Here is a 24,498-nt window from a genome sequence, read left to right as displayed (position 1 = left end):
TAAACTTTTTTTTTTTTTAACAAATGAACAAAGAAATAACATTGCCCCAATCCTGAAAAATACAAATCCGCATATACAGCAAATGCATACCTAAAATTAATTACCATAAAACTGAGGATTTTATAAATAAATAGAAATAATAAAAAATAAATAAATACAACTAAATGAATGAAATTAAATAAAATGACAGAACAATTATGAAATTATAAAATCAGACCATGGCAGTATACAATTGTAGCACAGAATAGGGATAATGATAAACTTTATTTTGAACATAAATAGGACTAAAAATTTACATTTATGCATTTGGCAGATGCTTTTTTCCAAAGCGACTTACAGGGGAAAAAACAAAATAAAAGAATAAAATGCAAGAGTAGATTTAAGACATAAAGCAGCTGTACAATTAAAAATAGTGTCGCACAGAAGAATAAAACAGCAAAATGATAGACTAAAATACAAGAATAGATTAAGAAGACATAAAAACAGCTGTACAATTAAAAACAATGAAATAAAAATACCAAGTGAACAAAATAGTGAATAGCCAACCACACAAAAAGAAACTGTGAAAGTGTTTTGTTTTGTTTTTTAATCATATTGGAGGTGTTAGGGCTTTGACATATGAAAGTATACATTCTTTGATAATACAAAGCACATCTGCCATTTCCAAATAGTTTCTTTTGTTTGCAACTATTTACAGCAGTATTTTTCATCATTTTGGGCGAAAAGGATATTCTTCCACACAGCACAGCTGCAGGCTTGTTTTTTGACCTCTTATATTTTATTTATTTGCTGTGTATTCTGAGCCTTATTTTGCTGCTGTGGTTTAAGTAGAAGTATCTGTCCACATTACAACATTACACCAGAGTTTATAAAGTAAATCGGGGTCAACAGCAGTGTTTTCTATATTTACAGTCTTTATTTTTGTGAGGTTAAAACACCAGATCAATGTAAACACTAGATGTAAATGCAGCTAAAAGTGTGTTTTAAAACAAGAATATATTAGAGTGAATATGGTCTTAGTTTTATGAAGGAAGGTTAGGGAGACAATGAATATTAAAATGTGATATTTTGAGTATAAAGCATATATATATATATATATATATATATATATATATATATATATATATAAAACAGTCAAAATACTACAAGAATAAAGTTGGACATTTGTTTTAGAAATTACTCAAAATATTACAAGAAGCAGGAATTTAAAAAAAAAAAAATTGCAGAATGTTATGAGAATTATTTAATGATTCTACAATTAGAGCAATATTTATATGAGAAAAAAACTTAACCGTCAAGATGACCAGTTGAACCCATGATGTTGGAATCTGTGAATATCCTTCCAACTAGGGCTGCACGATATTGGAAAAAACTGACATTGGGATTTATTTTAACCCTGTGATACATATAGCGATAAGAAAACATACTGCAGCAGGTGCAAGACACGTTCGACACAGAACACGTTTCAGTATCATCCTTGTGACCGAAATAATTCCAAATAACTGACGTTGCTTTTCTTTTTGGCTCCAAGTCTTCATTTACGGTGATTTTCTCTTGTTCGTTGCTCATTTTTCAACGTTGTTAACAGCGACTCACTCCAAACTGATTAAGAACAATTGTGATTGGTGGATCACTGTGCCCAGTGTGTGTCAGGTACTCTTGAAATTAGATGAGAACACATTGCGTTCATTTGCCTCCTACATTGCAGGACCTACGATGTGACTATTGCGCACATGCACATTGTGATGACGATACTCAAATGATATACTGTAGCTCTACTTCCAACTTTACCTTCTTTGCTCCTTTTAGCACGAGCAACTGTTCCTCTGGTATTTCCCCTTCTTTGAGTTTATGCTCAAAAATGTGGGTTTTTTCCTCCTATCATTATAACCTTATCTTTGTAATATTTAACTTAACAGGTTTATTCTCATTACTATATACTATATACTATATACTTGAAATACCATATTTCATTCAGTGTAGTTCTAATCTTCTTTTGTAAGATATATTTTCATGTGCTTATACACTACTGAAAAGATTTCTGCAGTTAGATCTTCTTAAATTGCCTTAAATCTTACACACTGGACTTTTAAGTGTGTGTTTAAGTGTGTGGATGTGATACAGGAATTATCAACCATATGATGGAGAATTACATGTAACTCACAGTACGTAGGACCACGTGAGTCTCTGTAAGCATTAGTTTGAGTTTTTCTACTGGTTTTACCACTTGATAAAATCCTAAAAATCAATATCTGTGTAAGTGTATTCTATATTTAGAATACTGTTAGCATTTTTTCTTGCTCTCATACAGTCATTTTGCCAGGAACTGAAGTACTGAAGTGTTCTGAAACATACGACAGTTCACAGAACATTTCTGCAGCCTGTGCTGTTTTGTCACTAGCTGGGTTTCCATTACAGTTTTGTCATGCCCTCGGGGAGTAGTTCCCACACAAAAGCCAGTGGCTATTGCCCTATACAAACTACTGACCTGTTCTGAGTACAGGGTAATAGGGGAGACATTTGGCATGAGCAAAACCACCGTGAACAGATGTGTGAAAATGCGTGTGGAAATGTGTTTCCATTACACTTTTGCGCTATACTTCTATATCCGGCAGGGCTGCCCTTTGTCACCAGTTCTGTTCATAATTTTTATGGACAGAATTTCTAGGCGCAGCCAGGGGCTGGAGGGGTCCGGTTTGGGGACCACAAGATTTCGTCTGCTTTTTGCTGATGACGTTGTCCTGTTGGCCTCATCGAACCTGGACCTTCAGCGTGCCCTGGGGCAGTTTGCAGCCGAGTGTGAAGCGAGCGGGATGAGGAACAGCACCTCCAAATCCGAGGCCATGGTTTTCAACTGGGATAAGGTGGTTTGCCCTCTCTGGGTCAGCAGAGAGTCTTTGCCCCAAATGGAGGAGTTCAAGTATCTTGGGGTCTTGTTCACAAGTAAGGGAAGGATGGAGGTGAGACTGACAGACGGATCGGTGCAGCGTCTGCAGTGATGCGGTCACTGTATCGGTCAGTTGTGGTGAAGAAGGAGCTGAGCCGAGAGGCGAAACTCTTGATTTACTGGTCAATCTATGTTCCTACCCTCACCTATGGTCATGAGCTTTGGGTCATGACCGAAAGGACAAGATCCCGGATACAAATGGTCGAAATGAGTTTCCTCTGTAGGGTGACTGGGCGCACCCTCAGGGATAGGGTGAGGAGCTCAGTCACCAGGGAGGAGCTCGGAGTAGAGCTGCTGCTCCTGCACATCGAGTGGGGCCAGCTGAGGTGGCTTGGGCATCTGTTTCAGATGCCTCCTGGACGCCTCCCTGGGGAGGTGTTTTGGGCATGTCCCGCTGGGAGGAGACCTCGGGGAAGACCTAGGACACGTTGGAGAGACTATGTCTCTCAGCTGGCCTGGGTCCCCCCGGAAGAGCTGGAGGAGGTGTCTGGGGAGAGGGAAGTCTGGGCATCCCTGCTTAGACTGTTACCCCTGCGACCCGGCCCCGGATAAGTGGCAGATAATGGATGGATGGACTTCCATATCGAAACATCTCAAAAACCACCTCATGAGAGTGTAAAAACTTTTTTTGCGATCCTTGACAGTTTTTGATAAATTTCAGTGTTTCCATTACCAGTTTTCTATTGTGCAATTTACATTTTGTGCATTTCTGAGGGTAATGGAAATCCAGCTAATGTGGTGCAGTAATATGATATTTCAGATTCAACCAGATGAACAAATGAACCGATCGAAACAGCATTTTTATGAGGTGAAATCACTTCCCTCATGTTAGTCCGATGGTCTGATGACTTTTGACTGAACACCACAGATTAGAAGCATTAACGCTGATTTTTGTTGGGTTAAAATTCAAGATGGAGATTCATGCAGGTTTATCATTATGAGGGGAAGGATCAAGATGATTTTAACCAACAAAGACCTAAACAGGCACCAGTGACCAAAAGCATCTACAGATATAAATGTTTAATAACTTTTGATCTACTAATCCTATCAATACATGTAATGAAATGTAGGTTATCAGCTTTTCATGGTCATCAGATATGACCCATCGGGATGGTCAGAGACTCTGTATGTCATCTTTTGCAACACTGACCTCTAAATTCACCAATAAAACCCACATACTATGACAAAGGACAGTGGTTTTAGATGCTTTTTTTTTCATGTTGTTGCAAAACTAACTTCTTCTACAGTTTTCTCTGTTCTAATATAACAACCTTTTACAGTAAGCTCTTAAAAACATGTACATCATCAGTGAATTAAAAATCAGAAAATACCTGATTTTAACTGGAAAAATGCAAAACCCAGAGGATAATGTTATGATTAATGGGGATGACTCACTTAGACAAGGCTAAAAATAGAAAGAAATTCACTTATTTACTTAATTGTTGAAGCAGAATTGGTGGTTTTTAGGTGGTTTTTTTAGGCATAATATGTGTCATCACAATTAAATTATACAATTCCCTTCACAGCTAAAAAAAATACTTCTTTCCTGTGTTTAGTATCACTTTAATGCTCATAAAAGGTTCTATCAGACTAGTCTTGTTTTGCCACTGCTATATTTCTATCTCTCTAAAAGCAACTTAACCTAATTATTAAATGCTAATATCTTGCTATTGAACAGATTATTAAAGGGTTACACCGTCTACTTCAACCTAATTGAAATCCGTTCAGGTTAAAATACACAAACCATTTTTTATTTATTGTTTTTCTGAATATTTAACTGTATGAAAGCCCTGAGAGTCTACCGAAACAGAATACACTTCACTGCTGGGAGAAGAACAGATCCTAACAACATAAAGCACATATATAGAACACAATACCAGTGGTTATCAGTGGTATCAAAAGTGATGTCTGGATGCTGGAAGATGGATGAGAGGAACTGTAGGATGAATGATGACCTGTCTGTGTACACAGTGGGACTGTGACTGTCCCGTCTCTTTAGTATTCAGGCCTTTGGGTCAGCTGTAATTTGATCACTTTCATACTGCTGCTCCGAGTTTCGTATTTTCATATTAAACTTCTTCCTCCATTAGTTTGATTGACACATTCAACCTTTAGCTGGAGGAGGAGGCGGTGATGTGAGAGCTGAAGGTACAACTGAAACAAAACTCTCCTCCGGTGCTCTCACATCAGTCACACCCACAAGTATTTAGTAATAAAGTGTTGTGATGTAATTTTATTAACCCTCTACCTACACTCCTGCTCTTTCTTCAGTTTTGCTACCATATAAAATGACTGTATCAGTGAAGACGGAAAAAAGACCAAGCAAGTTTATTATTTTTGCACGTTGTACGAAAAGAAAATAAACAATATTACTACATACTGGTCATCTATCATTAATAAAGAAACTAAAAGTAGGTTAAAAAGGTCGTTGTATTGATTAATGCTCATATTTAAGGGGCAATTTGTAAGATTAACCGATAAACATTTCATCACCCATACACTTTCTCTGTTGAGCTGTATGTAAGTATAGAGGTGAATGTATAGGCTAATGCCCCTGTGATCATCCTGTGTCTATTTGTTTTATTTTAATTTGTTTGTTTGCCTCTTTGTTTGTTTTGGTGATGCCTATATCATCATTATGTGTATTTTTAATCTTTTTTTAATTTATAGCAAACAAGTGATGTATTAATGTGGGCTGTTTTATGTTTTGTTTCTGTCACCTGTCTAGGGACTGCAGATGGAAAGTTGTTATTTTTACTAATTCTGGCATATTTACATGGGTGTATTTTTTATACAGCAATATTCATAATGGTCCCTATTAAATAAACCAATTAAAAAAAAAAAAAAGACCAACAGCCATAGGCGACCAAAAGTATCTACTCATCTATAATGTTAAATAACTGTCGATCCACTAATCCTATCAATACACATAAATAATTGGTGTAAACACGTCATCTTCTATAACATTGATTCACCAGTAAAACCCACGGAGTATGATCAATGACAATGGATGGAAACAGTTGGTTTATGTTCAGTTGTTACCCCGCTCCCTGAAGGCGAGGCAAGGGGTTCTGTTTTTGGTTCAGCTTTTTTCCTTGTTTGTTTGTTAACATTCTAGCAGCAAAACTGCTGTTGAATTCATGCCAAATTTGGTTTTTAGATTGCTAGTGACCCAGAATAAATATGGTTAGATTTTGGGAAAAGCAGATCAAAGTTCAAATTTTTTATGATTTTTTCTTTTCTCCCATTTACTTATAATGGGCAAAATTTCAAATGTCTATTAAAACATCAATTTTGTTTCAATTCATTTCAAACTTGGCACATATATACACTGTAAGCCCAGAATTTGTATTTACTAAAATGCTTTAATTACAATGCACTTAAATGATTTAAGTTTAATGAGGTTACTATAAAATGTTAAGTATATTCTACTAATTTGTAGACATAGTTGAAAGTATGAAAAGTTTAAGCTGAATGGAATTAAATCACTAAGTTTTAGTCATGACCACACCTTTTTATCTTCGCATTGTATTGTGGGTATTGGGCATGTTGTTGAAAATGTGTTATTTTTCTGTGCAGGGGTTCAGCGGGGTTGTGGTGGTAGTGTTAATTTGGATTTAATGTGTGTATGGCAGTGTTTATTGGCCTGTTTGTGTTTGTTTGTGTATTTTTGTAGAGCTGCACCATGAGTCAGAGCCATAGGAAGAACAATGGCTTTCCTGTTCATCCAAGAATTATTGTACAATGGAAATTTTAATGTCTTGTCAAGTTAAAAGCACTTTCTGTACTTGGCAAATGACATTGAGCTAACATCCATTCATGCTACAATGTATTAAGATGAATAATCTCATAACTATTTTGGTCAGGAATAGGATTTGGAGTTTGATTACCTTAAAAAAAGTTGTTTAATCGATGATAAATTAATCTGGCTGCAATTGAGAAAATTAGTCAGTGTAACCTAAAATGCTGAGTTGAATGGTTGGATAGTGGGGTTGATTTTACAACAGATTTAAAGTACAAATAACTTGTCTTTTAGTGTTTTCTACTAATAGTTTAAGTTCAATACTTTTAGCATTAAAGTTGACCTACTTAAACCAATTGATTAGTCGATCATTACTCAAATCATTTAAGTGCAATCACTTGCCTCAAATTTTTTGAGTAAACTCCACTTACCCGGGCTTACAGTGTAGAGGCAATAGATACGCTGACATCAGCACATGCATAGACATGATTAGACCAGCTGGATTGATTCCAAAATAAGATAATATACGTGCGAGGCGCGGGGTTTGTTGTGCCTGGTACCACTTGTTGATATCTTTGCTGAAAAAGTCACTTTTTCTTCAGTTTTCTCTGTTTTGTGAGATAACTCTCAACTTTAATCTGAGCCTTTATGATCAGTAAATTAAATATGGGAAAATTTGTGATTTACACTGAAAAAAATCTAAAATATGGAAGATAATATTATGATAAATGGTGATAAATTACTTCAGGAAGGTTAAACAGAGAAAAGTTCATTTGGGAACTGATACAAAAGTAGCTGTGGGTTTTTATGGGTTAAGACGCAAGAATTAACTCCAAAATAAACCACACAGTCTTTTATTGAGCATCAAAAAGCAATTATTTCCAATCAGGATTCTAAGTCACTTGGAGCACAGTTGTTTTGCACAACATATTGATCACAAACCCTTTAATATAACAAAAGAGATGTGCATATTTTATTACCTTTTACCACAAAAAAACTTTATAATCTGATATTTTTATACCTGAACTCACCTCCAACATCCCACCAAATAAAGTTTCTTCCAAACTGTTTTTGCAAAGGGACTTTTGCTGTAGTCTTACATTTCCTCCAAGATGATTGAGATTTGATTAAATAATAAAAAATAAATCAATAAAATAAAAATGAGCCAGAGAGACTCTTTTCCAAGGGCATTCTGGTCAAGACAGGAAGCAGTACTGTCGGCACTCTCGGGTGCAGACAGACATAAAGTACATACATAGTAACTGCTTTTTTGACCTTGTATCAGACTCCATTTCATATAAATTACTGTAATGTCATTTGCTGTAACATTTTTCCGGGTTATCTCTAGAGAATGCAGATTTTACAGAAGAAAATAATTCATTCTAAATCATGGTTGAAGCTAAGCCTTGTGCCTCATAAAAGACAAAAAATGATGCCATAAAAATGTTTTATATTAATGACATTGTACTAAATCTTTTAATCAACTTCAGTCTTGGTCTTAACTCTGAAAGAATCATCAATCTTTTGGAATTTTAACCTTTTAAGTGCAATGTTAAAGGGCTATAACTTTGATTTTCTAAAATCTAAAGACATGAGAAATTACATACGCTCCATATAAAAATGCTCTGTGGATTTTTGTAGGATTTCTTTCTTTGTATTTTTTTTTATTTTCAACTACATATTTATCAAAACCAAAAATGTTGGTGCCACTCATTGGCCTATCCCAGGGTGTGAACATAAAATGCTCCCACAGACTCTCTTCCACAGCTACAGCCCTCTGAGGTTCACTGACTGTAATACTTTTCACAGTCTGATATAATATATAATGTTGTATATGAGCCCAAGGACAGATTGTGTGAAAAGGGGATCTTATAAATGGTAAAAACACAAGTGCACAAGCTTTGGTGCATGTATTGGGATTAAAAAGACCATAACAATGTCATTATCTGGGTGACCTTAAGGCAGCTTTTTTAGCTAAAATATGTAAAACACACATCCACATTCTCCCTTTGAACATCATTCCTTACATTAGTACCATTACTTCATGGTACCTAACAAAGCAGGTACACTCACTGTTCATGCAGAGGTGGACCTTACAGACCCTGGAGACCACATTGGACCTGAAATTGTTGACTCACTGTCCTCACTGGAACTGTTGCTGTCACTGTCTTGTAATGTGTGCGGAAATTACTAAAAATAGTCACTTGCCCAATGAAGGGTTAAGTTTCAGTACATTTTGTATATGATTTCAGCTAATCCTCAGTGGTCAGTATAAGGCAGAAAGATCCACAAAGAAACAGAAACTGGAGGCGTCTGTAGTAAAGGCCTGGTAAAGCATCTGCAAAGAAGAAACTCAGCATTAGTTGATGTCAGCGGGTTCCAGACTTCAGGCAGTCAAGGACTTTCATTCAAGTATAAGCATAATCTTCATATTTATAGCAATATTAGTTTATTCAGTTACTTTTGTGCCTCTGGAAATGGAGAGACTTTATTTATTTAAAATTGTTGTAAATCCTAAATGGTTTATGAAATATTTTTGTTAACCCTGTAAAGCCTGAACCATTAAATCACTGACAGAAAATTCCAGTTCTTTGAAACTGGAGCCTTTATTTGTCCTTCTGAACAACCAAAAAAAAACATTTTTCAAATATCAATTTCCATGTATTAGTTTCAATTTTGTATCATATTTGATACGTCAGGTCTAAATGGTCAAATATTATTATTTTTGAATAAAAACATAATATAACACAAACATGTCTGACAAATTGGTAATTCCTTTTCAAAACTGGCAAAGTTCTGCCTCCTTCCTCATTCATGACAATCATGTAGTGTCACTAGAAAGTCCTCTGGTGAATGAATTCCTCCCCGTTGGTGGATTATCAGTGTATTGCATGTATCTAATTGTATGTGTCAGGTTTTTCAAGAACAAAAAAAATATCACGCTCATCATATAGAGGGCTTTAAAACTCATGTATCAAATATGATACGTTTGGCATTAAAGGGTTAAACCCCTTGAATTAAAGCTGAAAATATGTTAACATCCAAACACTTATGGACCTGACTGTATGTCTGTGGATGCTGTAATGACTCCATTTGCCTCTTGAGATGCTCAGAGCTATTATTAAATGGGATTATCATGATTATAACGCTAATTTCAGTGGCTATCTCAGCCATTCGGAACAATGCCATGCCTTTGACACAATGTCAAAACTGTTATTTCTTCACACTTTATAATAAATGTAGTTCACTCACAACCTCTTTTCATCAAAGGCTAATGTCATCTGCAGTGAGTTATATTTAGTGGTGTGTTCTGAACTCCTGGACCTTTAATGTGCAAAGATGGAAAAACTAAGCATGGACAGCATCAGCAAGTTTTTAGCTTCTCCGAATTAACTGTATGCTCAGTGTTTTATTTTCTGAATCTTTCAAGTTAAAAAAAATTACAAATTGCCCCTTTAACCCATAAAGACCCAGTGCTACTTTTGTGTCAGTTTCCAAATGACATTTTCTCTTTATATAACCATTCTTACTTTATCTCCATTTATTATAATATTATCTTCTGTATTTTGCATTTTATCAGTATGAATTATCTATTTTCCTGTATTTAATTTACTGATCATGAAGATGTTCATAAAAACTTCAGATTAAACTTGAGGGTTATTATATCAAAAACAGTGAAATATATCATTAACTAAACATAAACCAGGCATTTCCATTCACTGAGCCTCTGAACGTCCAAATGGGTCATATCCGATGACCATGAAAAGACTTTACACCAATTATTTACATGTATTGATAGGATTATTGGATCAACTGGTATTAAACAGTTTAGATCAGTAGACGCTTTTGCTGCATGTTAACCCATAAAGACCCAGGGCTACTTTTATGTCAGTTCCTAAGTGAAATTTTCTCTATATCTAACCTTTCTTAAGTGGTTTATCACCATTTATTTATAATATTATCTTCTGTATTTTATCAGTATAAATCTCGTATTTGCTATATTTAAATGACTGATCATGAAGATGTTCATAAAAGCTCAGATTAAAGACGAAGGTTATTATATCAAAAGCAGAGAAAACTGCAGAAAAAGGGACTTTTTTTCAGTAAAATCTATCATTAACTGAACATAAACCTAGCATTTCCATCCACTGTCATTGATCCAAATTCATGGGTTTTACTGGTGAATCAGTGCTGTAGAACAGGGGTGTCAAAAGCATTTTCTTCTGGGGGCCACATTCAGTCCAGTTTTATCTAAAGTGGGCCGGACCAGTAAAATAATAGCATAATAGCCAATAAATAATGACAACTCCAAATTGTTTTAGCGCAAAAAATAACATTCAATTATACCAATATTTACATTTACAAACTATCCAAACAAAAAGTATGTGAATAACCTGGAAAAAATGAAATTTGTTGAGAAATATAAGTACAGTTTTATCAATATTATGCCTTGTCATATCATTTATACATGTGCATTACATATGAGATCTACAAAGGCACAAAACATTTAGTAACAGCCGGAATATTATTAAAATTGCACTTAATTTTCTTTAGACATTTCAGGTTGTTCATATTTGTTCTGGTTATTCACATTTTATTGTTAAAGAATAGTTTCTTAATGCAAATATTTTCATAATTTTAATGTTTTTTGCACTAAATCATGAGGAAAAAATTGATGTTGTCATTATTTAAAGGTTATTATGATATTATTTTTGAGTTTGATACCCTAACTTGCACTTTGCAAATACATCCCGTGGGCCGGAATGGAAACTTTGACGGGCTTGACACCTGTGCTGTAGAAGATGATGATGTTTTCATGTTCACTACGTCCAAATGGGTCATATCTGATGACCATGAAAAGATGACAAACTGCGTTAAGGACCAATTATTTACCTGTATTGATAGGATTAGTGGATCAACAGGTATTAAACAGTTTAGATCAGTAGATGCTTTTGGTGCATGTTTGGGTCTCTATGGTTTGATAGAAAGACAAAATTAAAAAAGTCCTTTTATCAAGTTTTACAATAATCATCTAATTGTTCATTTTCATTTTAACATGAAGATTAAACGTGACCATCACATAAATTTTCCTCCACTTCATTGTAGTAACAAGCAGCATGTTGTTTGGTGCAGTACTAAGATGCCAGCGCCTTGGGCAGTGGTGCACCATGGGAGTCTCGCTGTGCTCTGTATATTTAGAAAATCTGTTTGTGTATTTGCAGGGTTTTTGACTACCAGCGTGTCCCTGCCTCAGTCCCTGTGGATTCCAGTCCCATCAAACGGCCCCGGCCTTCGTCCTCCTCCTCCAACTCATCTTCCTCTTCCAGAGCAGCTCACAGGAAGAACAGCAGAGCGTCAAGCAGGACCAACAACACACACACCTCCTCAACCAGCAACAACAAATGTAAGACGCATCCTGATCTTTGCGTGTTTATAGTTGTGCTGTTAGTGTGGAGACCCTGCACACATCTGCAGCTGAAGTTCAACCCAAAGTCACTATATGAGACTTAAATTCAACAGAGTTTGTCAGGTTTTTTTTAAAATTTACCTTTATTTAACCAAGTAAGATTCTCATTTTCAATAACGACCTGGACATATGATGAACAACCAATCACTCATGAGCAATTTAGATTAACCAATTAACCTACTAGTGCACAGGTGTCAAACATGCGGTCCGGGGGCCAAATCCGGCCCACCAAAGGGTTTAGTCCGGCCCTTTGGATAAATGTGTGAAATGCAAAAATTGCACAAAGATATTAACAATCATTTTAGTTCAGGTTCCACATTCAGACTAATATGATCTAAAGTGGAATGGATCAGTAATAACCTATAAATGCTCACAACCTCAATTTTTTTTTTGTTTTGTAAATGTAAACATTTTCATGTATTTACACTAAAACAAAGTACAGGGTGTCCCATAAGTCTCCATACATAGGAAAAATAAACGTTTCTTGACATAAACCATTTTTATTTATATAATATGCTCTATATGACTGCCATTTTGTCGGGAACACATTTCAATGCGTGTCCTCCACTGCTGAAGAACTATAAAGAAGAAATATAAAGAAATACATGTTAGAACCATATGTATTATGTCTCCTATGTATGGAGACTTATGAGACACCCTGTATAATTTCGCAAAAACTGTGAATAACCTGAAATGTCTTAAGAGAAGTAAGTACAATTTTAACAATATTATATCTGTAAATGATAAACTGAAGCATAATATTGGTAAAATTGCACTTATTTTTTCAGTTTGTTCATGTTATTCACATTGTTTTAAAGGATAGTTTGTAGATGTAAACATTTTTGTAATGTAATTTTACTTGTTTCACTCTAAAACATAGAGGAAAGTTTGGAGTTGACATTATTTCTATATTATTATGTTATTATTTTACTGGTTCGGCCCACTTCAGATCAAATTTAGCTGAATGTGGCCCCTGAACTACAATGAGTTTGACCCCCCTGTACTAGTGCATGTCTTTGGATGGTTGTCATACAGGTTGTCATATTATATGCAAATGAAAAATAATTAGTTAAATAAAGCAATGATGAAAATTTGAATATGAATGTGAAGATGTAGCAGAAAAGTGTGGCTGAAATCTTACCCAGATAATTTTCACTGGTTCCATTGGCAGATTTTTTTTTGCTTAATTCAATGCCAATGGAACCAGTGAAAATGATCTTGGTAAGATGTCTTGAAATAAGATTTTCTAGATCTATTGTCTAAAAATAAGTTCTTATATCTCACTGAAAAGTTACTCTTTAGGTGATTATGTATTTTTTTTTAGCTGTGATGAGATATTTTGACTAGAAATGAGAAGAATACACTTGGTAAGATTTTGTTTTTTGTAGTCCCCAAAACCAAACGTGAATATAACTGAAGTATTAGTAAACTGTAAAAAATATAATTAACCCTCGAAGACCTAAACATCCACTGGCATCTAAATACAACCACAGCTGTAAAATCTTTAAGAACTTTTGAGCCACCATCAGGTAAAATGCAGTTTCTCAGCTTTTCAGCAGCATCCCATTTGTCTTTCTTGGTCGTTCTAACATGCAAACACCATCATGATCTGCTACGTTGAGTCATCAACAGAACCCATGCCGTTTGATAAATGGCAGTGATTGGAGATGTTTGTTTTTATGTTCATTTAATGATATATTTTGCTGAAAAAGTCACTTTTGCCTCAGTGTTTTCTGCTCTGATATAATAACCATGAACTCTTATGAATATCTTTGTGGTCAGAAAAGTAAAGCAAAAGAAAAACCTGTTTCACTTAAGAATGCAGAGGATAAATTTAATATAAAAGATAATAAAATACTTCAGAAATTTTAGATGTGGAGAAAAATTTTAAATCTAAAATATGAAATCCACTCACTCTTCATTCACATTTGAGGTGTGGACATTGAATTGTACCCGAAAGGGAAGTTTTATATGACCTGCTTCTTCAAATAAACAAAGAATGGGAAAAAATAAATAAATAAATGAAAACACAAATTTCCAACAGAAATATTTTTAGGTCTTTACAGGTTCAATTCTGAGTTTAGTTCAATGAAGCTCACGACTCCTCAACTCTGTTTGCTTTGACTTTGAATATAAAAAGTCTTAAAGTCAAAGAAACTCCTTGAACCAGATAATACATTAAAAATCAACTCAACCGAGGATGAAATCTCAATGAACCAGACTGTAACATACTAAAATATACACTGTGTGTTTGTGTTTGGATGCACAAGTAGTTCACACAGTCATGTTGGTATGAAAGTTGAGAAGCTTTTAAGCAGGATAAGCTGAGACAGCGACACCCCACTGATGGCAGAGGTTGACACAGGGGGATGTTTAACGTCTCAGCCCTCTCTAATTAAAAGCTTTTAAACTCCAAATTCACACATGAGCCTCGGCCGCCAAGTTCACATCCACACGCATTCTGGCCGTGTTTATAAGAATCCTGAAACCTCACTCTACATGAGTTACTGCTGAAACAAGAAGCTCTCTGAGGATCTTTTCTCAGCGTTCATGATATCTGCTGCCTGTGTGACGGCTCGTCTCAGTGGTGAGGCCCCAGGGTGCTGGAGAAAAGGTGCCAGATGGTCTCTTCATTAAAAGCTTCTGTACCGCGGGGCTCTCCTCTCTGCTATAATCCAACCGAGCCTATCAGGGTTCGCAATTAGACTGAGTTAATAGTGCATGGCAAATAAGAATTGTTTATACTAGTTTATTACAAGCCTTAATAGTTTTTACTGCACCCTATCACAAGGAAATTAGATTGCCTTTGCAAGCTTCCGAGGTCAAAAAGCTTTCAAGAGTGAAGTAGTTTTCAGGGTCGTTTCGTGAGCCGTTGGAGGTGCCATCGGTCCATTACAGAGCACAGTGAGGGTGAGAGTTTGTGCAGTGGAAGAAGGTGGGAGAGCAGCACTGAGAATAATTGATGGTGCAAGACTAAAGCCTGGATGGCTGCAGGGGTCAGCGACTGACATTTGCATCTTCATGAAGCTTTTAAACCGAAGTCGTGTACATATTGTATTTTTTTTTTTTTTTTTTGGCAGTTTCTGAATAAATGCCCCCAAGATATGTCAAAATAGCTCTGCAAGCTCAGACCTGCTGATCTGTGTTTTTCCCCATCATCACTTAGAATATATAAACAATGTGCAATCACAGAATGACAATGCCTGAACAGTGAAATCTGCAGGGATTTGCTTCCATTCTCTGTGTTTGCATAGACACTAATATTCCATTAATAATCAGAATAATAACCCAATCAGAAATGCCTCACGTAACCTCCCTAGTCAGAAGAAATCAGCCCAATCTTGCTTTTTCGGAATGAGTTTTCAATCACATTAAAAGGGATGGTGTAAACTTTTGATTATTTGTTCAATGTGGCAGTGTTGGTACTATCTAACTGTGTAAATGCTTAACCCTTTAACTCCTGAGACATTATTTCAATGAAACCGGCTGCTTGGAATAGGTTTCAATGTCATAAAAGCTGCTGTGAGTATGTGCTTGTGTTCCTTTTCTCAAATGGTTTTGCTTTACTGTGTGTTACAAAAAGGGAGGAATAACAAAAAGACAAAGAGAGGAATTTAAGTTTTATAGGTTTTAATAAATAAGACACTCAGAATGTACATCAATAAGAGATTTTAGGATGTTTAACATGGACTGGAACACACTGAACAATAACAAGTATTTGAATTTTGTCCCTGTAGTTTTTGTTTTGGGGCTCTTTTTTTCTAAATCAGCCCATCTGCTTTTTGGCACCTGGTTGAACTCCAAATAGCAGTTACATGGTCAAAACTCAGTAAAAAGACAGTTAAAAAAAAAAAAAAAAAAAAAAAAAAAAAAAAGGAAAATCACCGCAGCACTGCATACAACAGTAAAAACCAAATACGACAAAAAAAGCCCAAACTATCTGTGTTTATAGCGAGTTGATCTCACTTACTGCTCTGTGTTTTGCCCCCCACTCCAAAAGCAGTGGGGGGTACACTGAGCATGCTCAGATGTCTATCAGCACATTTTGAAATTTTTACTATTGAACAAATGGTTGAATTCTTATAAATATTTACAACGGTTCATGCATATATAACGCTCACCACAGACACATTAGGGGTTAAAGGGTTTCTGTTGTTTGGTAGAGTCCTGTGGTCTTGATGCAGGAGATCAATCTGCCAATAGAAGTGGGCGGTACTTTCACTGGAAGACAACTCAACTAATCAAATTAAAGTATATACTTCCTGTCAGTGCTCAATAGTAACTATACTGATATCTTAAACCATATCCATGGTATAAGTCACAGGTGTCAAACATGCGGCCCGGGGGCCAAAATCGGCCCGCCAAAGCATCCAATCCGGCCCCTGGGATGAATTTGTGCAATGCAAAAACTATAATGACGATATTAACAATCAATAATGTGAAAATCATTTTAGGCCACTTCAATCTGAAGCGGGTCAGACCAGTAAAAATACAATCATAACAACCTATAAATAATGAAAAATACAAATTTTTGTCTTTTTTTTAGTGTAAAAAAATTCAAGTTACACAAAAAATGTTTATATTTACAGACTATCCTTTTACAAAAAATGTGAATAACCTGAACAAATATGAACAATATGAAATGTCTTAAGAGACGTATGTAGAATTGTACCAATATTCTGCCTGTTACTAAATATTGTGTGTATTTGTAGATCCACTGTGATCTGTAAGTTGTGATGCACATGTATAAATGATAAACTAAGGCGTAATAAGAATTTTCAGGTTGTTCATATTTGTTCGTGTTACGTTCAAGTACAGTTCGTAGATGTAAACATTTTCATTACGGAATTTTGCTTTTTTTTCACTCAAAAACATAGAGAAAACTTTGGTGTTTACATTATTTATAAGTTCTTAACCTATTATTTATATTATTTTACTGGTACGGCCCACTTTAGATCATATTAGGCTGAATGTGGCCCCTGAACTAAAATGAGTTTGACACCCCTAGTATAAGTCATCAAACTATGGCTCATTATAAGTAAAGGCACATTTTTAATATTTCAAAAATTTGTCAACAAAAACAAAAAAAATCTCAGAACTGTGAACAAACTTTGTAGACATTGTCCCAAAGAAGCTACATAAAAAATGGAAATGAATCCAACCAGTAGTTCCATCAGAGAAGATGTTTGAAGAAATTGCTAAAGATGATGGCACAGATGATGATGAAAAAAGACGATAATAACAACAGCGGTAAACTAACAACACTGTGCATGTCAGTAAAGGTCTGTTTTGATTGAACCTGAAAGGAAATGCAACTGCACAATTTATCAAATCACTTTATTTAACACTTGTTAAGATGGTTTAAGTTGCAATCTCTAATCAATATAATTTCAGTCATGTTGAAGGAATATTGTCTAAATAATCTTAACAACTGAGGTTTAGCAGCGTTGGTGATAAAGACTGGATGGATTTGAGGTCATCGCTCTGTCCAAACCTGTCCTATTGTTCCACGTTCTTTATGGAGTTGTGTTTGTGCATGAGACACTGTCATAAGAGACAACCAGAGGAAGAGGACGTAAATGGACCGAACGTTAAAAGTGCTTGTACTCTTCCTCTGTGTCTTTACAGTGAAGATGGCTGAACTTCTTGCTATAAAGAGGGAGCTGACAGTGATCAAAGTGCAGATAGACGGCCTGTTAGACTGTGTGGACAAGATGGACAGACAGAGGAAGGACTGCACAGGTAGAGACACAAACACCTGCATGGAAGCCATCTATAAACTACTGTTTATTTGCTGAATGTTTTAGCATCTAGAAAATGAATGAAACAACACTGATTTAACATTTTACCTGTTATGGAGCCTCAGAATAGTTGTGCTTGCAATTATGTTGTTAACCTTGCATATGTTGTATTTTGTTATTTGATTGTTTCACTTTGTGTTTCACTACTATTATTATTTTGTCATCTTGAAATACAAAGTTCATTGTCTTGCAACAGTTTTGTGAATTTAGTTATCTCTAGAAAATAAGATAATTTATCACAGTAAAATAAGCGACCTGAATCATACCTGTAACAGGAAGACAAATACAATGACCATCTGTTACACCTTGATTTAATTCAGCACAGAAGTATTAATGAACTAGAAAAGCACTCGGAGAGCACAGACCTCCACCAAGGCAGATCAGTACCCCCCCGATCACCACCAAAATTTAACCATTTGTTCCTTGTGCCAGTACTAACATTTCCTGAAAATTTCATGAAAATCCATCCATAACTTTTTGAGTTATCTTGCTAACAGACAAATAGAAAAACCCAATGAAAACATAACCTCCTTAGCGGAGGTAATAATGGCTTCTCCTTTATCTATTATTTTCACTTCAAATCAGCCAAGTTTTAATGTTTCTTCAGATAACAACATTATTCTGTAAAATTAAGTTTTATGATTTGTATTATGAAATAATTAACTCATGATTGTAGCATTTTTGGCTTCCATAACCTGCAGAAAAGGATGTTTAATTTCTATGTCTGAGGATGTAGAAATTAAACCTTTGAATATATTTTCAGCATTTCTAAAATGAGATCCAAGTGAAAGACTAACACCAAATGATAAAGCAGAGAATCCCAAAATCTTTCAGAGAAATTTTGTGTCTCTTCGGGACCTGAACTTAAAAATGCACGTCATAATTTGCCATATAGCTACTTTTTTTTTTTTTTTTTTTTTTTTTTTTTACTTTCACTGTCAAAACACTGTCATTTTTTTGCATCATCTTTTCCTCCATGATATTCTTGTTGCATCTTTTTTGCATTTTCTGACATCAGATATAACCCATTTGGATCTTCAGAGGCTCCGTAGTGGATGTTCAAACACTGTCATTTGCACATTGATTCACCAGTAAAACCCATGTTGTTTGATAAATGACAGTGGTTGTAGACACTTACTTTAACGTTCAGTCAATGATAATATTTTGCTGAAAAGCTCCAATTTTCTTCTTTTTTCTCCGTTTTCATACAATAACCATGGAATTGTGTCTGAGCTTTAATGCACATCTACATAATCAGTAAATTAAATACAGGAAAATACCTGATCTCCCTGGAAAACGCAAAATGCAGAGAATAATATCATGATAAATGGCGATAAATCACTTGGGAAAGATCAGATGTAGAAAAAAAAAACATTCAAAAGTTGCCAAAAAAATAGGTTAATTCAGAAATTAATTTACATATCATATCATTAGTATATATTTTATAGTGATAAAAAAAAAAAAAAAGCTCTACAACTGACTGTGGGTATTTCAGGTTCATGTATGGGTGTGATCCAGGTTAAATCCACCCAGAGTACGGCCGATCTCTGAGCTGAGGTTTATTAATGTTAATGATCTGTGGGGGAGTCACACAGCGGGGTCTGATGATGCAGAGAGACACGGTGTGTTTACCATCAGATGTGATCTGCTATCATACTGCATCTGTGAGTAATGGTTCAATGACAAAACTGCCGCCAGTGGAGCGTGGATTATGACAGTGAGGTAAACAGCGATAAACACCGGCCTCATAACCTTTCATAAGCTCCCCTTCAGCGCTCAGGAGTTATCTTGTTGTCAGCCAACTCTATCTATGTATGTGTGCGGGTGAAAATATTCTTGTGAGAATAAAAAGATGGGGAAATTATCCAAAGTGACATGTTGATGGTTCTACTTTCTTTAAATCTTAGTGGTAGACTGCAGTTTATATGGAGCTATTACTTTAAAAGACGGACCAACACCGCAGTGTTAGCGATGCCTCAGGCAGAAATTAACCAGAAACACAAGACATGGGGATGGTAACAATGTACTATATGCAGAGGTGTCAAGTAACTAAGTACAAATACTTCATTACCTTACTTAAGTAGAAATTTTGATTATCTCTACTTTACTGGAGTAATTACACTGGGTTGCAAAAAAATGTTTTTTCCAAGTTGTCTAAGTTTTTTCAACTGAATTAGGACTGTTTTGCACCGCTAAATCCAAAAATGACATGTTTTTCTCAAATCAGGTCAGGTTTTTTTGCTAATTTGATTTTGAAAAATTTGATCTTCTCACAAAATTGATTACATTTTTGTGACTTTATCAGTTGATTTTTTATATAGTTCTCACCCAAAATAGGTTTTTAAGAGAAAAAAAATCATTTGATCACTTGATTCCTGTTAGGTACAATGGTGTATTCACCGCAGATGTAGCAGAATACGTCAGGCTTATTTTTGCAAGATCTTCTAGTCGAAGCCATTTCATTCACCTGTAATATTAAAAAAAACATTAATCATAAATTGGCAAAAGTAAAATCTTCAAAACTTGTTTATTGCAAGAAATATGAAAGAATTTTGTATCATATGATGTGAAAATGCCCATCAATGTAAGCAAAAATGTTAAAAAGCCAATATGTAGCATAGTTCAGAAAGTTGACCTGATTGAGCAAAATGAATGTGATTTTTGGATTCAGCACACCAAAATTATCCTAAATCAAATTAATAAATTTGTTGTTGACCAGTGTTATTTTTCAACCAACTTTTTACTTCTACCTCTTACATTTTCACGCAATTAATAATAATAATAATAATAATAATAATAATGATAATAATAATACATTTTATTTGGTGGTGCCTTTCAAGTCACCCAAGGTCACCTTACAGACAATAAAAATCATAAAATAATAACATCAAACATAATTAAAACAAAACATCAACCTAATAAAAATTTCTCTGTACTTTCTACTCCTTACATTTTAAAAATAGCCTCGTTACTCCTTTTTCATTTTGACTTGTTTTCATTCCAGCTTGTCATCGTTCAAATAAAAAAAAGAAACTGTCCAGATAAATCGCTCCATCTAGATAGAGTGAATTCGATTGTGGTTGGATGAGAAGTATAAACATATACCTTTCCGACACCTTATTGGTTTGTACACGATCCATCGCATCTGACTTTTTTTTACCATTCCAATGCTTATATTCAACTAGCCATCATATCGTCTACCCCATTAAACACATGTTAATGCTCAGTCATACACACATATATGGTTCTTTAATACATTTGCATTGAACTAAAACACGTCCATTTTCAGTGTTCATATATGCAGCTGAAACAGGTAGACTAGTGCAGCCCAAATGTTTCAACATTCATATTTTAATATAACATTATAGTCATTATGGCCTTTAGAAACATGTTTTTTGGGGAGGTGGGGTAGTGCACTATAGACCCCTGTGGCACTGCCTAAGCTTTTGTCCTAATGACATTTTTTCCCCTTACATTTACTTTAATACTTTAAGTAGTTTTGAAACCAGTACTTAAACACTTTTACTGAGTAAAAAGCTTGAGTTGATACTTCATCTTCTACAGAAGTTTTTTTAAACCCTAGTATCTATACTTCTACCAGAGTAATGGATATGAATACTTTTGACACCTCTGATTACATGATAATACCACCTTATGTAATAACTTCACAGAATATTATCAATCTGTTCAAGCTGTGCTCTGTAATATCTACTACAATTTATTGAAATGTATTTAATTTACTCTTCTAAAGGATATAAATCCTCCACACCAGGCTTTCCAACTTCAACAAAGCAAAACACAAAGTGGTAGAAAAATACATTTATTAAAAAAATACCAGCAATTAATTTTTTTTTTCTCATGTCAGCTTTTCTGTTATTTCTGTATAAAAGTGAACTAACAGAAAACACACTACATCCTCCCACCCAAAATATCTTGATCTGTACACATTATATTTTAGACATTTCAATTAAATAACTTTTTAAAAAACATTAACCTCCTCAGACCCAGCTGTGGGTTTTCTGTCCATATTTGTGGACAAGAGTTTCACAACTTTATACAAAAGAAAACTGTCCACCACAAAGGACATTCCATAAAAATTTTAAAAACTGCATCAGAAAAAAACTGTTGCATCATGATGTTTCCAATATAGGCACTTATTTAATAAAAAACAAAAAAAGCTTGTACTTTGCTGACATTTCCTGGGTCTTAGGAGGATAAATGTATATACCTGTCTCTGATCTTAGTTAAAACACACACATTAAACAGCAAAAAAAACAGGAAAAAAAACAAGAAAAAATTTGATTTTTGTTAGATTTATCTTACAAATACACTGACTTCATGTAAAACATTGAACTGGAAAAAAATAATCATCCTTTCATTTCTGAAAACCTTGACTATAGAAGTGACAGATTATTCAAAATGCAGTTTCTAAAACTGCAATAAGATGTGAGGAAATTAATTTCATCTTGTGTTCAGTCAGTTTATTATTATATGATCCAGTGAAGATGTTTTATATTTTGTTGAGTTATTACATAATGCAGTGTTTTTATATAATGCATTGTTAAAAGGCTGCTAGCTCTGCATGAAAAGTCTTAGCTCTCTCATTCATTTGAGTGGAGGCTTATCTGAAAACACAACTGAAGCAGAAAGCTGCAGGGGTGGTGTGGAAAAAAAAAAGGACTGTGGCTCATCTTTAAAAGCCAAGCAGCACAACATGATCCAATGCAACATAAATGTATTTTTACTGTTTACGTTGGCACTGTGAAGAAGAAACTACCGCGGCCGAAATGAGGAAAAACCACTGTAATATGAAAATGCATATCATCCTTCTGCAGCTCTCTCCTCTCTGCACAAATGAAAAGACTAATTATAAATATAGATGAACTGATGTCACATGTCGCTATTTTACGTGATTCTACTTTTCTATTTGTTTTGTCCACGAAGTAACAGTAGCATCTGACTGGATCTGAACAGAAATCTGAAATTTCAGCTCATTCATGTATTTAATCCCCCACCTGTCTGAAAACACCTCTGAGCATCCACAGCTATATGGGTAACACTTTATAATAAGTACACACTATGAAGCATTAGTTAAGCATTAACAAATACTGTATTCATTATTTCTAAAGCATATTTCTGACATGAATACTCATTAATATATGGTTTATAAGCACAGTTATAAATGTTTTATTCATCATTCATAATCATAATGATTCATCATTCAGTCATGCAGTTTGTTTGATAATCTCATGTGCTGTATCTTTCCTTTGTTTGAATAACTGAGACTTTTGTGAGTCTTTAGGCATTGCCAACCTTTAAATCTCATTGGTAAATGTTTTATATGGCATAGATAGTGCACACTTTAGATGAGCTCAGACCATAGACTTAATTAATGAGTAGTAAGTGTTTTATAACTACCTGAAATAATGAATTCCTGTATTAATAACTGTTTATAGGACATCTACTGGAAAAGAAATGTGTGAGTTAGTATAAAATACCTACTAACATATTCACTAACCATTAGTACATGTCCGAAAAGTGGACGTACAAGCATAAATGCACATCATAACTTGTTTGTAAGTGATGCAATACTAAATTGTTACGTGCTGAATCCATAATTTATAAAGTATGAAAATACAATCATTAAGTACATTGTAGATAAGCTTATGAATGATGTGTAAAACTATTATAACTGTGCTTATAAACCATATACTAATGAGTATTCATGTCAGAAATCTGCTTTATAATGATGAATACATGTTAATGCTTAACTAATGCTTCATAGTGTGTACTTATTATAAAGTGTTACTGCTACATGTCATGGGTTTGAGTCCAGAGAAAATAAATCTTGTTTCATCTCAGGCCACTTGAATAACAACACGCTGGATGTATTTATGAACATTTGTTTCCCAGTGAAGACCTCTACAACTTCAATTCTACACAGTTTCTTAAGCAGGATTTATTGGATTACATGTCTCACATCCACAGCACCATCAGCATAGCTCCTTGTGTTGTTTTTTCTGCATTTCTTTTCATCCTGAGCATGATTGATTGATTGATTGATTACTTCAAATATCAACATTTAAAACAAATACAGTCAGAAAAATCAATGTAAAAAAGAAAACGTATTTGAAAAGGAGCAGGATGAAGTTCAACTTATATACTCCCGCCCCCTTACCCTATCTTGTTACTGACCATAAATTCCCATGTCACCTTCCATAAGTGAACTTAACAAATCTTATACATATCAAAATAAATTCTGACTAAGCCTGCACCAAACACAAAAATGCTACACACATGAAAAATAAACTCTGTCCTTTTCAAAACAGTATTACACATAAAAAATACACTCTGTCCATTTCATAACAGTATTACACATAAAAAAATAAACTCTGTCCATTTCATAACTGTAGTACACATAAAAAATAAACTGTCCATTTCAAAACAGTATTACACATAAAAAATAATCTCTGTCCATTTCGTAACAGTAGTACACATAAAAAATAAACTCTGTCCATTTCATAGCAGTAGTACACATAAA

The 24,498-nt window shown here is 34.7% G+C and overlaps 1 protein-coding gene across 1 annotated transcript in view; it reads left to right on the top strand.

Annotated features, from left to right (window-relative positions):
* The window catches only part of LOC115421273 (RNA-binding Raly-like protein), a 118,180-nt gene that overhangs the window by 82,478 nt on the left and 11,204 nt on the right, over positions 1–24,498 (top strand). Inside the window, exons 4-5 of the mRNA XM_030137077.1 lie at positions 11,912–12,093; positions 17,785–17,898. Coding sequence (XP_029992937.1) covers positions 11,912–12,093; positions 17,785–17,898 — 296 coding nt within the window. The remainder of the gene's footprint in view (positions 1–11,911; positions 12,094–17,784; positions 17,899–24,498) is intronic.

This window comes from Sphaeramia orbicularis, chromosome 6 (genome assembly GCF_902148855.1).
Source record: "Sphaeramia orbicularis chromosome 6, fSphaOr1.1, whole genome shotgun sequence".
Classification (NCBI taxonomy): domain Eukaryota; kingdom Metazoa; phylum Chordata; class Actinopteri; order Kurtiformes; family Apogonidae; genus Sphaeramia; species Sphaeramia orbicularis.
The sequence above is the reverse complement of the archived record's forward strand: the minus strand, read 5'-3'. Positions and strand labels throughout refer to the sequence as shown.